The sequence below is a fragment of the Manis pentadactyla genome, chromosome 15 (assembly GCF_030020395.1).
Source record: "Manis pentadactyla isolate mManPen7 chromosome 15, mManPen7.hap1, whole genome shotgun sequence".
Taxonomy (NCBI): Eukaryota; Metazoa; Chordata; class Mammalia; order Pholidota; family Manidae; genus Manis; species Manis pentadactyla.
In genome coordinates this window covers 20,973,319-20,986,285 of record NC_080033.1, presented here as the reverse complement: position 1 = coordinate 20,986,285, position 12,967 = coordinate 20,973,319, and the positions used below count along the sequence as shown (strand labels likewise).

Below are 12,967 nucleotides of genomic sequence, written 5' to 3'. Positions count from 1 at the left end.
CAAATCTACATTTTGCTTATTGTCCTTTCTTAACTCAAAAATTTCCATTTGGTTCTTTTTTTTTTTTTAAACAATTTCTACTTCTAAATAGTATTCTCTCTTTGATGAGCATTTTTCATTGTACCTTCCTTTAGCTCTTTAGGCATGAGAGCTGGGAGGAGAGGGACCCCCTGTGTCCCTGGCTGCACCTCCCTGGAGTAGAGCCCTCCAAGTAGAGCTTCTGATACACAGTGCATGGGGTTGGTAGGTAAGGGAACAAGTCATGGCTCAGATGCCACAAACTCACTATTCTTACCGACATTTACTCAGTTGTCCTGAATGAATATTTCTTTAAATGCTGTATACCTTTAGGATAACTTCTAGAGACTTTAACTGCTTTAAAAATAATTTTTACCAGTTACTTTGTTGTTTTACAATTTGCCTTCATGAAGTCCTAGTCGTATTCCACATGATCTTTTTAACAATTTTTGTTGTGGCTACAAGAGTTAACGTAAGACCTACCATCTAACAGATGTTTTAAGTGTTCAATATAGTATTGTTGGCAGTGCCATACAGCAGATCTCTAGAGTTTATTCATCTTCCTTAACTGAGACTTTACACTCCTTGCTTAGTAACTCCCCATTTTCCACAATCCTTTCCCTGGCCACCACCATTCCACCCTTTGGTTATATGGATTTGACTATTTTACATACTACATGTTAAGTGCATTCATGCAGTATTTGTCTTTCTGTGACTGGCTTAATTCACTTAATGTTCTCAGGGGGTTCATCCATGTTGTTTTATATTACAAAATTCCCTTTTTTCAAGGCTAAATAGGATTCCATTGTATGTATAAACCACATATTCTTTACCCATTCATGTGTCGATGGGCATCTTGGGAGTTTCCACATCTTAGCTATTGTGAATCACGTTGCAGTGAACATGGGAGTGCAGGTGTGTCTTTGAGAGGCTGATTTCGATCATTTGGGGTCAATACCGACAAGTGGGATTGCTGGATCAAACGGTAGTTCTGTTGTTAGTGTTCTGAAAGAGCTCCCATCTTTGCAAGCTTGGGAACCCTGCTTTCAGCTGCTCTACAAAAGAAGGTAGAAGGGGACCCTGCATCACTTCCAGTAAGTGTTCTTGATGCTTTCTCTTATGCGTTTTCTAGATCAACTGGATGACTCTTCCGGCAGCCATGTTATAAAGGATGACACCAAGCCCCACATTCGAATGTGAGTTTGAACAGACTTAGAACCTGGGGGTCCTACCAAAGTGGGGATATTCTTACCCTCCTTGTGTTCCCCCACAGCTCCTTCCTCACAGGGGCGTTAGCTCCTCTCTGGGAGAGAAGTGGTAGATTTCTCTGGGTGTATGTGGGAAGTTCCTCCAATGTTCCTTCTTTCTTGGCATCCCATAGTTGGGCCCATGGGGGCAAATGCCCAGGACCCTGGGGATATAGGTAGAACTGTTGATGGCACATGTGAGGCTTGAGTATCCATGGGATGTGACTAGAGGGATGTAGCCATGGATGTAGAAGCATGCCAGGCATCAGCATACACCTCCCCTGTCCTGGACCCCTAGAGGGGAACCTGAGGGAGAAGCCTGGTGATAAAATTGGAGGAAGGGAGTGTAGCTGGACAGTATCTAGAACACTTGTCCATGTCTGTCCGGGGTGACAAATACTCAGCAGATGCATCTGGGAGATGACAGACGTTTCCACAGAGCAGGGTTGTGGCCTGAGAGCAGGGCACGTCACACATCTCCGTCTTATTTCCCATCTTAGTCACATGTGTATGTCTCGTGTGTGGCCTCATTTCAGACGCATCAGGAGAGGAAAGAAGTTTCAGGCCGAGATCCCGGAGCTCCAGGAGCGCCCTACAGCCGAGACCATTGAACATGGAGCTTCTCTGGTCTGGAAGCCATCGGACGATGCAATTAGCAATCCAGAAACACAGGGTAGAGGTGGCTGAGACATGGTGGCCAAATTCCCAAGGGCTCCCCCCTTCCCTCATCTCCAAGGAGTTCCTCCTCCCAGTTCTCACCTGGACCAAGAAGCAGTATCCCTGGGTGGGGTAGCAGGCTGTGGGACCAGGATGTCTCCTCCCGCCCCCCATTCTTCTCATGCAGTAACCATCCAGGTCATCCTGAGCAGGTCCCAGGAGCAGGGTTTCTGCCCTTCCTCCCTGTCCTTCCCGTCACTTACAGTGAAATACGGAAACATTACTTCTATACAGCTCTATTTCTCCGAACCCTCGTGCTCTTATTATTCATATATGTACTTTATATATGTATGTGTATGTGAGTGTGTGTGTATATAAACCCTGCAAAACATCGATTCTTATATTATACAATTTTGTTTTATGTAACAAAAGCTGAGAGAATAAGGGAATGTAAGCATTATTTATACAGTTTGTTATATAACATTTTTCATTACCGTTTCTCATCTCTTCATTTATTCCTGTGGATTTGAGTTACTGTATGGAGTGCTATTTCTTTACTCCAATGCATCTCCCCTTTGTTGTGCTGTTGTTGTCGTATATATGTTTATAAATTACAGGCCTATAACAGTAGTGTTTTATGCAATTACTTTTTAGTTCAATTAAGAAAAGAGAAAAAGTATGCATTTAGACTGACTTTTATAATTACCTATATAAGTACATTTACCAGTGTTTTTTGTTTCTTTGTTTGGATTCAGATTACTATCTCATGTCATTTTCTCTTTCAGTCTGAAGAACTTCCTGTAGTATTTATTTTCATTGTGGAGGTGTAATTCACATGCCATACAATTCATCCCCTTAAAATAAACTATACAGTGTTAGTTGGTATTTCAGAGCTGTGTGTGCAACCGTTGCTACCATCAATTTTTGGATATTTTCATCATGCCCAAGGGGGCCCTGTACTCAGCAGTCACTCTTGTCCCTCCCCTCTCGACCCTGTCCCCAGCTGTAGGGAACCACAAATCTACTTTCTGTCCTGTAGGCTCGGCTCTTCTGGACATTTCATATAAGTGGGAATCATACAGTGTGTGCTTCTTTGTGTTTTCTTCCAGTTAGCATGAAAACTTAGGGTTTCACCCATGTTGTGTATATCAGAACTTCATTTCTTTTCATGGCTGAATAATTCTCTCCCTTTAATGTTCCTTGTAAGATATGTCTGCAAGCAACAAGTTTCCTCAGTTTTTATTTACCTAAGGATGTCTTTTTCCACCTTCATTTGTGAAAGGTAATTTGCTGGATATAAGATTCTTGGTTGAGTTTTTACTTCCAGCAATGAGATCATGTTGTCCCACTGCCTTCCAACTGCTGTCACGTCCGATGAGAAGTCAGCTGTTGATCTTACTGGAGTGTACGTGTATATCACGTTATTTTTCTCTTTTTGTTTTCAAGCTTTTTATCTTTGGCTTTCAGTATTTTGCCTAAGATGTGCCCAGATGGAGAGCTTTTTGTGTTTGTGCTACTTGGATTTTATAGAGTTTCTTGGATGTATGTATTGTTTTTTTTGTCACATTTTGTGCATTTTCTGCCATTAAATACTTTAAATATTTTTCTGTTCCTTTCTCCACTCCTCCTTGTATTCCCATTGCACGTGTTGCTGCACTTATTGATGCCCCACATTTCTCTGTGGCTCTTCGTTTTCCTTCATTCATTTATTTTTCTCTCTGTTCTTCAAAATCCATAATCTCCATGGATCTAGCTTTAAGTTGGCTGCTGGTTACCTCCGCCAGCTCAAATCTACATTTTGGTTATTGTCGTTAACTCCAAGATTTCCCTTTGGTTGGAAAAAAAAACAATTTCTACCTCTTAATTGTATTCTCTCTTTGATGAGCATTTTTCATTGTACCTTCCTTTAGCTCTTTAGGCATGAGAGCTGGGAGGAGAGGGACCCCCTGTGTCCCTGGCTGCACCTCCCTGGAGTAGAGCCCTCCAAGTAGAGCTTCTGATACACAGTGCATGGGGTTGGTAGGTAAGGGAACAAGTCATGGCTCAGATGCCACAAACTCACTATTCTTACCGACATTTACTCAGTTGTCCTGAATGAATATTTCTTAAAATGCTGTATAACTTTAGGATAACTTCTAGAGACTTTAACTGCTTTAAAAATAATTTTTACCAGTTACTTTGTTGTTTTACAATTTGCCTTCATGAAGTCCTAGTCGTATTCCACATGATCTTTTTAACAATTTTGGTTGTGACAAGAAGAGTGAACATAAGACCTACCCTCTAACAAATCTTTTAAGTGTTCAATGTAGTATTGTTGGCAGTGCCGTACAGCAGATCTCTAGACTTTATTCATGTTGCTTATTTGAGACTTTACATTCCTTGGTTAGTAACTCCCCATTTCCCACAACGCTAAACCTGGCCACCACCATTCCACCCTTTTGTTATATGGATTTGACTATTTTACATACTACATGTTAAGTGCATTCATGCAGTATTTGTCTTTCTGTGACTGGCTTAATTCACTTAATGTTCTCAGGGGGTTCATCCATGTTGTTTTATATTACAAAATTCCCTTTTTTCAAGGCTAAATAGGATTCCATTGTATGTATAAACCACATATTCTTTACCCATTCATGTGTCGAAGGGCATCTTGGGAGTTTCCACATCTTAGCTATTGTGAATCACGTTGCAGTGAACATGGGAGTGCAGGTGTGTCTTTGAGAGGCTGATTTCGATCATTTGGGGTCAATACCGACAAGTGGGATTGCTGGATCAAACGGTAGTTCTGTTGTTAGTGTTCTGAAAGAGCTCCCATCTTTGCAAGCTTGGGAACCCTGCTTTCAGCTGCTCTACAAAAGAAGGTAGAAGGGGACCCTGCATCACTTCCAGTAAGTGTTCTTGATGCTTTCTCTTATGCGTTTTCTAGATCAACTGGATGACTCTTCCGGCAGCCATGTTATAAAGGATGACACCAAGCCCCACATTCGAATGTGAGTTTGAACAGACTTAGAACCTGGGGGTCCTACCAAAGTGGGGATATTCTTACCCTCCTTGTGTTCCCCCACAGCTCCTTCCTCACAGGGGCGTTAGCTCCTCTCTGGGAGAGAAGTGGTAGATTTCTCTGGGTGTATGTGGGAAGTTCCTCCAATGTTCCTTCTTTCTTGGCATCCCATAGTTGGGCCCATGGGGGCAAATGCCCAGGACCCTGGGGATATAGGTAGAACTGTTGATGGCACATGTGAGGCTTGAGTATCCATGGGATGTGACTAGAGGGATGTAGCCATGGATGTAGAAGCATGCCAGGCATCAGCATACACCTCCCCTGTCCTGGACCCCTAGAGGGGAACCTGAGGGAGAAGCCTGGTGATAAAATTGGAGGAAGGGAGTGTAGCTGGACAGTATCTAGAACACTTGTCCATGTCTGTCCGGGGTGACAAATACTCAGCAGATGCATCTGGGAGATGACAGACGTTTCCACAGAGCAGGGTTGTGGCCTGAGAGCAGGGCACGTCACACATCTCCGTCTTATTTCCCATCTTAGTCACATGTGTATGTCTCGTGTGTGGCCTCATTTCAGACGCATCAGGAGAGGAAAGAAGTTTCAGGCCGAGATCCCGGAGCTCCAGGAGCGCCCTACAGCCGAGACCATTGAACATGGAGCTTCTCTGGTCTGGAAGCCATCGGACGATGCAATTAGCAATCCAGAAACACAGGGTAGAGGTGGCTGAGACATGGTGGCCAAATTCCCAAGGGCTCCCCCCTTCCCTCATCTCCAAGGAGTTCCTCCTCCCAGTTCTCACCTGGACCAAGAAGCAGTATCCCTGGGTGGGGTAGCAGGCTGTGGGACCAGGATGTCTCCTCCCGCCCCCCATTCTTCTCATGCAGTAACCATCCAGGTCATCCTGAGCAGGTCCCAGGAGCAGGGTTTCTGCCCTTCCTCCCTGTCCTTCCCGTCACTTACAGTGAAATACGGAAACATTACTTCTATACAGCTCTATTTCTCCGAACCCTCGTGCTCTTATTATTCATATATGTACTTTATATATGTATGTGTATGTGAGTGTGTGTGTATATAAACCCTGCAAAACATCGATTCTTATATTATACAATTTTGTTTTATGTAACAAAAGCTGAGAGAATAAGGGAATGTAAGCATTATTTATACAGTTTGTTATATAACATTTTTCATTACCGTTTCTCATCTCTTCATTTATTCCTGTGGATTTGAGTTACTGTATGGAGTGCTATTTCTTTACTCCAATGCATCTCCCCTTTGTTGTGCTGTTGTTGTCGTATATATGTTTATAAATTACAGGCCTATAACAGTAGTGTTTTATGCAATTACTTTTTAGTTCAATTAAGAAAAGAGAAAAAGTATGCATTTAGACTGACTTTTATAATTACCTATATAAGTACATTTACCAGTGTTTTTTGTTTCTTTGTTTGGATTCAGATTACTATCTCATGTCATTTTCTCTTTCAGTCTGAAGAACTTCCTGTAGTATTTATTTTCATTGTGGAGGTGTAATTCACATGCCATACAATTCATCCCCTTAAAATAAACTATACAGTGTTAGTTGGTATTTCAGAGCTGTGTGTGCAACCGTTGCTACCATCAATTTTTGGATATTTTCATCATGCCCAAGGGGGCCCTGTACTCAGCAGTCACTCTTGTCCCTCCCCTCTCGACCCTGTCCCCAGCTGTAGGGAACCACAAATCTACTTTCTGTCCTGTAGGCTCGGCTCTTCTGGACATTTCATATAAGTGGGAATCATACAGTGTGTGCTTCTTTGTGTTTTCTTCCAGTTAGCATGAAAACTTAGGGTTTCACCCATGTTGTGTATATCAGAACTTCATTTCTTTTCATGGCTGAATAATTCTCTCCCTTTAATGTTCCTTGTAAGATATGTCTGCAAGCAACAAGTTTCCTCAGTTTTTATTTACCTAAGGATGTCTTTTTCCACCTTCATTTGTGAAAGGTAATTTGCTGGATATAAGATTCTTGGTTGAGTTTTTACTTCCAGCAATGAGATCATGTTGTCCCACTGCCTTCCAACTGCTGTCACGTCCGATGAGAAGTCAGCTGTTGATCTTACTGGAGTGTACGTGTATATCACGTTATTTTTCTCTTTTTGTTTTCAAGCTTTTTATCTTTGGCTTTCAGTATTTTGCCTAAGATGTGCCCAGATGGAGAGCTTTTTGTGTTTGTGCTACTTGGATTTTATAGAGTTTCTTGGATGTATGTATTGTTTTTTTTGTCACATTTTGTGCATTTTCTGCCATTAAATACTTTAAATATTTTTCTGTTCCTTTCTCCACTCCTCCTTGTATTCCCATTGCACGTGTTGCTGCACTTATTGATGCCCCACATTTCTCTGTGGCTCTTCGTTTTCCTTCATTCATTTATTTTTCTCTCTGTTCTTCAAAATCCATAATCTCCATGGATCTAGCTTTAAGTTGGCTGCTGGTTACCTCCGCCAGCTCAAATCTACATTTTGGTTATTGTCGTTAACTCCAAGATTTCCCTTTGGTTGGAAAAAAAAACAATTTCTACCTCTTAATTGTATTCTCTCTTTGATGAGCATTTTTCATTGTACCTTCCTTTAGCTCTTTAGGCATGAGAGCTGGGAGGAGAGGGACCCCCTGTGTCCCTGGCTGCACCTCCCTGGAGTAGAGCCCTCCAAGTAGAGCTTCTGATACACAGTGCATGGGGTTGGTAGGTAAGGGAACAAGTCATGGCTCAGATGCCACAAACTCACTATTCTTACCGACATTTACTCAGTTGTCCTGAATGAGTATTTCTTAAAATGGTGTATACCTTTAGGATAACTTCTAGAGACTTTAACTGCTTTAAAAATAATTTTTACCAGTTTATTTGTTGTTTTCCTCTTTGTCTTTTCAGAAGTCGTCATCCTCTTCCACATGATCTTTTTAAGAGTTTTTGTTGAGAAGAAAAGAGTTAACATAAGACCTACCGTGTAACAAATGTTTTAAGTGCAGTATAGTATTGTTAGCAGTGCCGTACCGCAGATCTCTATACTGTATTCAACTTGCTTAACTGAGACTTTACGTTCATTGCTTAGTAACTCCCCATTTCTCACTACCCTTACCCCTGGCCACCACCATTCCACCCTTTGGTTATATGAATTTGAGTATTTTAGATACTATATGTCTAAGTGCATTCATGCAGTATTTCTCTTTCTGTGACTGGCTTATTTCATTTAATGTCCTCAAGGGCTTCATCCCTGTTGTTGCATATTGCAAAATTTCTTTTTAAGGCTAAATAGGATTCCATTGTATCTATAAATCACGTAATCTTTTCCCATTCATATGTCGATGGGCATCTTCGTTGTTTCCACATCTTAGCAATTGTGAATCTCGTTGCAGTGACCATGGTAGTGCAGGTGTCTCTTTGCGAGCCTGATTTCTGTCCTCCTGGCACAGTACCCACTAGTAGGATTGCTGGATCATACGGTAGTTCTATTGTTAGTGTTCTGTAGGAGCTCCCTGCCTTGCAATCTTGGAAACCCTGCTTTCAGCTGCTCTACAAAGGCAGGCAGAAGGGGCCCCTGTGTCACTTCTAGTCAGTGTTCTTGAAGCTTTCTGTTGTGTGTTTTCTAGATCAAGTGGATGACTGTTTTGGCATCTGTGCAATCGAGGATGACACCAAGCCCAGCATTAGACCGTGAGTTGGAACAGACTTAGAACTTGGGGGTCCTTCCAACGTGGGGATATTTTTGCCCTCCTTGTGTTCCCCCAGAGGTCCTTCCTCACAGGGGGGTTAGCTACTCTGTGGGAGAGAAGTGGTAGATTACTCTGGGTGTATGTGGGAAGTTCCTACAATATTCCTTCTATCTGAGCATCCCATAGTTGGGCCCACTGGGACAAGTGCCCAGTCCCCTGGGGATCTAGGTAAAATTGGTGATGGCACGTGTGAGACTTGAGTATCCATGGAATGTGACTAGATGGATGTGGCCATGGATGTAGAAGCATGCCAGGCATCAGCATACACCTCCCCTGTCCTGGACCCCAAGAGGGGCACCTGAGTGCAGAAGCCTGGTGAAAAAGGAAATTGGACGAAGGGGGTGTAGCTGGACGGTATCTAGAATACTTGTCCATGTCTGTCAGGGGTTACAAATACTCCCCAGATGCATCTGGGAGATGATAGAGGTTTCCAGAGTGCAGGGTTGTGGCCTGAGAGCAGGGCACGTCACACATCTCTGTCTTATTTCCCATCTTAGTCACATGTGTATGTCTTGTGTGTGGCCTCATTTCAGACACATCAGGATAGGAAGCGAGTTTCAGGCCGAGATCCCGGAGCTCCAGGAGCGCCCTACGGCCGAGACCGGTGAATATGGAGCTTCTCTGGTCTGGAAGCCATCGGACGATGTGTCGAGCAATCCAGAAACACAGGATAGAGGTGGCTGAGACATGGTGGCCAAATTCTCAAGGGTTCCCCGCTTCCCTCATCTCCAAGGAGTTCCTCCTCCCAGTTCTCACCTGGACCAAGAAGCAGTATCTCTGGGTGGGGTAGCAGGCTGTTTGACCAGGACTTCTGCTGCCCCCCATTCTTCTCACGCAGTAATCGGCCAGGTCATCCTGAGCAGGTCCCAGGAGCAGGGTTTCTGCCCTTCATCCGTGTCCTTCCCTTTGCCTGCTTTTCAGGGAGCTGTGAGGGAGACAGGGACAAGGAGCCCCTCTGTGTGCTTTTGGGGACGTCTCCTCCCGGCATTCACTGACTCCCTGTGTCTCCCCTTTCTCATACTCTTCTGGGGACATTTGCTGGGAACAGTTACTGAGCTCTGCAAGATGGCGTCCAGCGCGATGCCAGGAGGGGGCACCAACCTGGAGCTCGCTCTGCACTGCCTGCACGAGGCCCAGGGCGACGTCCCGGTGAGCTGGAGGCAGGGGCGGGCTTGGCGGGTCCCTGGAAAGCCCCTGCTCTCCTGAGGCTGGGGATCTGGTTCATGTAATGTGCCATCTGCGGGCTTTGCGGCTCATGAAAACTAAAGAAAGGCCACCCATCCTTCTCCCCAGTGGCTGTGGGGTTGATGTCGTTGTCAGTTGTAGGGCAAGTGTGCAGATGGGGCCCAGTTAGTCAGTTATTTACCTTGGGCAGCAGCAGAGCACCAGGTTCCTCCGAGATCGCAGGGGCAGGGGGAGCGGAGCCCAGTAGACTGACTCAGGTCCTGCACTGATCTGGTTTATCATTGGAGCTTTACCTTTTTTATTAAAAACCCATGTACGAAAACCCCTGATGCAACAAAAACATCTGCTTCCTCCAAGGACCCGCTTCACAATCCTGAAGTTTAGAAAATAAAAGTGCAACTCTGAGTAGTGGAAAGGGGAGTCATGTCACCCGAGTTAGGGCCCGAGGAGTCAGTATTGCCAACTATAGTTTTCCTCAAGTTACAAGGTAGTGGCTGCCACATAGTGGGTGCTCAGCAGAGTAACCAGCACATGTGTATTTGCCCTCATGAGTGTTGTGGCCCTGGGGCAGGGCTGGCTTTGGGGCCCCCCTCGGTCTAATGCTCTGCCTCCACCATTTTTGAAATTAACAAATTTTCAAAAAGTCTGCATTTTCATTTTGCACTGGGCCCTGCAAGTTCCATGGCCAGTCCTGATCGGGTTGACACTGTTGAGCAAAACAAAATCCTTCTCCGTGGGGATTGCATTTTCATTTTAGGACAGTCAAAGGGAAATCTGTTTTTAAAAGTTGTTAGTGATTAGTTCTATGAAGAAAATAAACTGGGGCGTGGCACAGGCAGGGCTCCTACAACTGCCAGTCCTTGACGAAGGAAGGAGCTGGCACAAGAATAAATCTGCACACTGCTTCCTTCGTCAAGAAAACCCTACTATGAGAAAAACACCAGCTGCACCCAGTATGCACAGTGACGGAGCCGGTATGTCCCCATGCAGTTCGCAGGCCACGGCCAGTCCACGGCCCCACCATGCTCTGAGTAGCCCTGGAGTGAGGGAGGCTTTAGGGAGGCCTGTAAGTGTTTCTCAAATGGATGAAAGGATGAAGGCAGGCCTCGACCTCACCTTCCCTCCCTCAGAAAGTAGCCTGCTTTCCTTCCTGCTCCAGGTGGCCCTAGAGACCCTGTTACACGGAGGACCCCAGAAGCCGCTGACTCACCCTCTTGCCAACTATCACTACGCAGGTACTGGAGCGAGGCTGCGGGGGTGGGTGTGCCCGGCTAGTACCCGGGAGCCAGTCGGTCTTGGCGGCAGGCTCTGCTTGTGCCTCTGGGTGTTCTCTTGGGGCCCTCCTTCTCCTGCCTTTCCAGAAGGGCCTTTCCTCTCCAGGGGACCTCAGGGGGTGCCTGTCTCTCCTGGCTGGGTCCTCCCTTCCCCCTTCCAGTGGTTCCCTCACCGTCTGTGCCCAGCCAGGAAAGGGATCCCCTGGCCAGGGAGAGGTGAAGGCGGGCTCAGATGCAGTGGCTGAGCACCCCAGCCTGGGAGTCAGGCAACTGGGGGTTGCTGCCTCCCGTTGGCAAGTCTGTTAACCAATGGAAGCCTTGATATTACATCTGTAAAGTGGGGATAGTACTGATCCCAACCTGCTGAGGTTTTTCTAAGGAATGTATGAGACAAAACAGAATTCTTGGCACATACTTGGTACTCGGTAGTGACAGCTTTAAAAAGGGCAGGCTGCATTTCAGCCACGGCTGCGGCCGCAGAACTGTCCTTCTCCCTCCTGTTTCTCCGATAGGTTCAGACGTCTGGACCTCCCAGGAGAAGATTCTGTTTAATAAGGCATTCCAGGCTCATAAGAAGAACTTCCACTTGATACACAAGATGGTAAGGTGTATGTGGGTGGGCTGGTGTAGACAAGGCCTCGACTCACACCACTGAGCCGAGCTAGAGCTGGAGGGCCTATCGGGGTGACACGCTGTTCACACTGTAAACAGTTGGTAATTTAAAAAAGCCACTGATGTGAACAACTCCAGACAGTACAGGAATGCCATCACGTGCTCAAAGCCCTCCGCACCCATCCCCGTCGTCCTACTTCTGAATGATGACCTCTGACTTTGGCTGGGCACCTCAGGCATTTCTTTCCCTGTACAGATCTTACGTGCATATACGCATGTATTTAGAAAAGGATGCGATCATACTACACTTCATGTCTGCTGATGTTTTTTGTTCTTTTAACTTGATAAACACAAAACTGCACGTAACAAAAATGTACTATTTCATGTTTTGACATATTTATACCTGCAAAACCATCACCATAGTCAAGATAATAAACACATTCATCACCCCCAAAAGTTTCCTCCTCCCCTTGGTAAATTCCTTTTTCCTACCACCCCTGTCCCTCCCTAATCACCTCCTTATCTTCTTTCTGTCACTCTAAATTAGTTTGCATTTTCCAGAGTTTTCTATCTGTCCTGCAGCATGTGCACTGCTTGTCTGCCTTGTGTGTCTTACACTCAGCATCATTATTTTGAGGTTCATCCATCTTATTGTGTTTACCCTTTTTCTTGCTGCGGAGTATTCCATTGTGTGGACGTAACAGTTCATTTAATCATTCACCTATTGATGGACATCTGTGTGGTTTCCACGTTATCTGCAATTATAAATAAAGCTTCTGTGTACATTCACATTCAAATCTCTACATGAACAAGTACTGCTGGTGGGGGGTAGGGCAGCAAATACTTAGGAAAGGAATCAGTGGCTCACATGGTAGGTGTACATTTAACTTTTCAAGAAAGTGCCAAACTTACGCAAAGGGGCTGTACCATTTCACATTCCCACTGGCAGGTACAAGAGTTCCAGTTGCTCCACAACATCTCCAGCACTTGATATGGTCGGTTTTTTTAAATCGTAGCCATTCTAATGAGTATGCAGAGGTATCTCACTGCATTTCCCCCTGACTAATGTTGCTGAACAGCTTTTCATGTGCTTGTTTGCTATCTGTGAGCCTTCTTTGGTGTCTGTTTGCTTCTTTGCCTTTGTTTTCACTGGGATGTTTGTGTTTTTATTGAGTTGTAGAAGTTCATTATTTGTTCTGGGCACAAGTTTTTTATCCAGATATATGCTT

At 44.9% G+C, this 12,967-nt stretch overlaps 1 protein-coding gene and 1 pseudogene across 1 annotated transcript; both read left to right on the top strand.

Annotated features, from left to right (window-relative positions):
- The window catches only part of LOC118928755 (zinc finger protein 541-like), a 213,171-nt pseudogene that overhangs the window by 191,634 nt on the left and 8,570 nt on the right, over window positions 1-12,967 (top strand).
- On the top strand, window positions 9,169-11,980 carry LOC130681156 (zinc finger protein 541-like). Its single transcript, XM_057493547.1, has 4 exons — window positions 9,169-9,343; window positions 9,716-9,816; window positions 11,012-11,087; window positions 11,639-11,980. Exons 1-4 carry the CDS (start codon window positions 9,169-9,171, stop codon window positions 11,779-11,781), a joined length of 495 nt encoding a protein of 164 aa, XP_057349530.1. The 3' UTR covers window positions 11,782-11,980.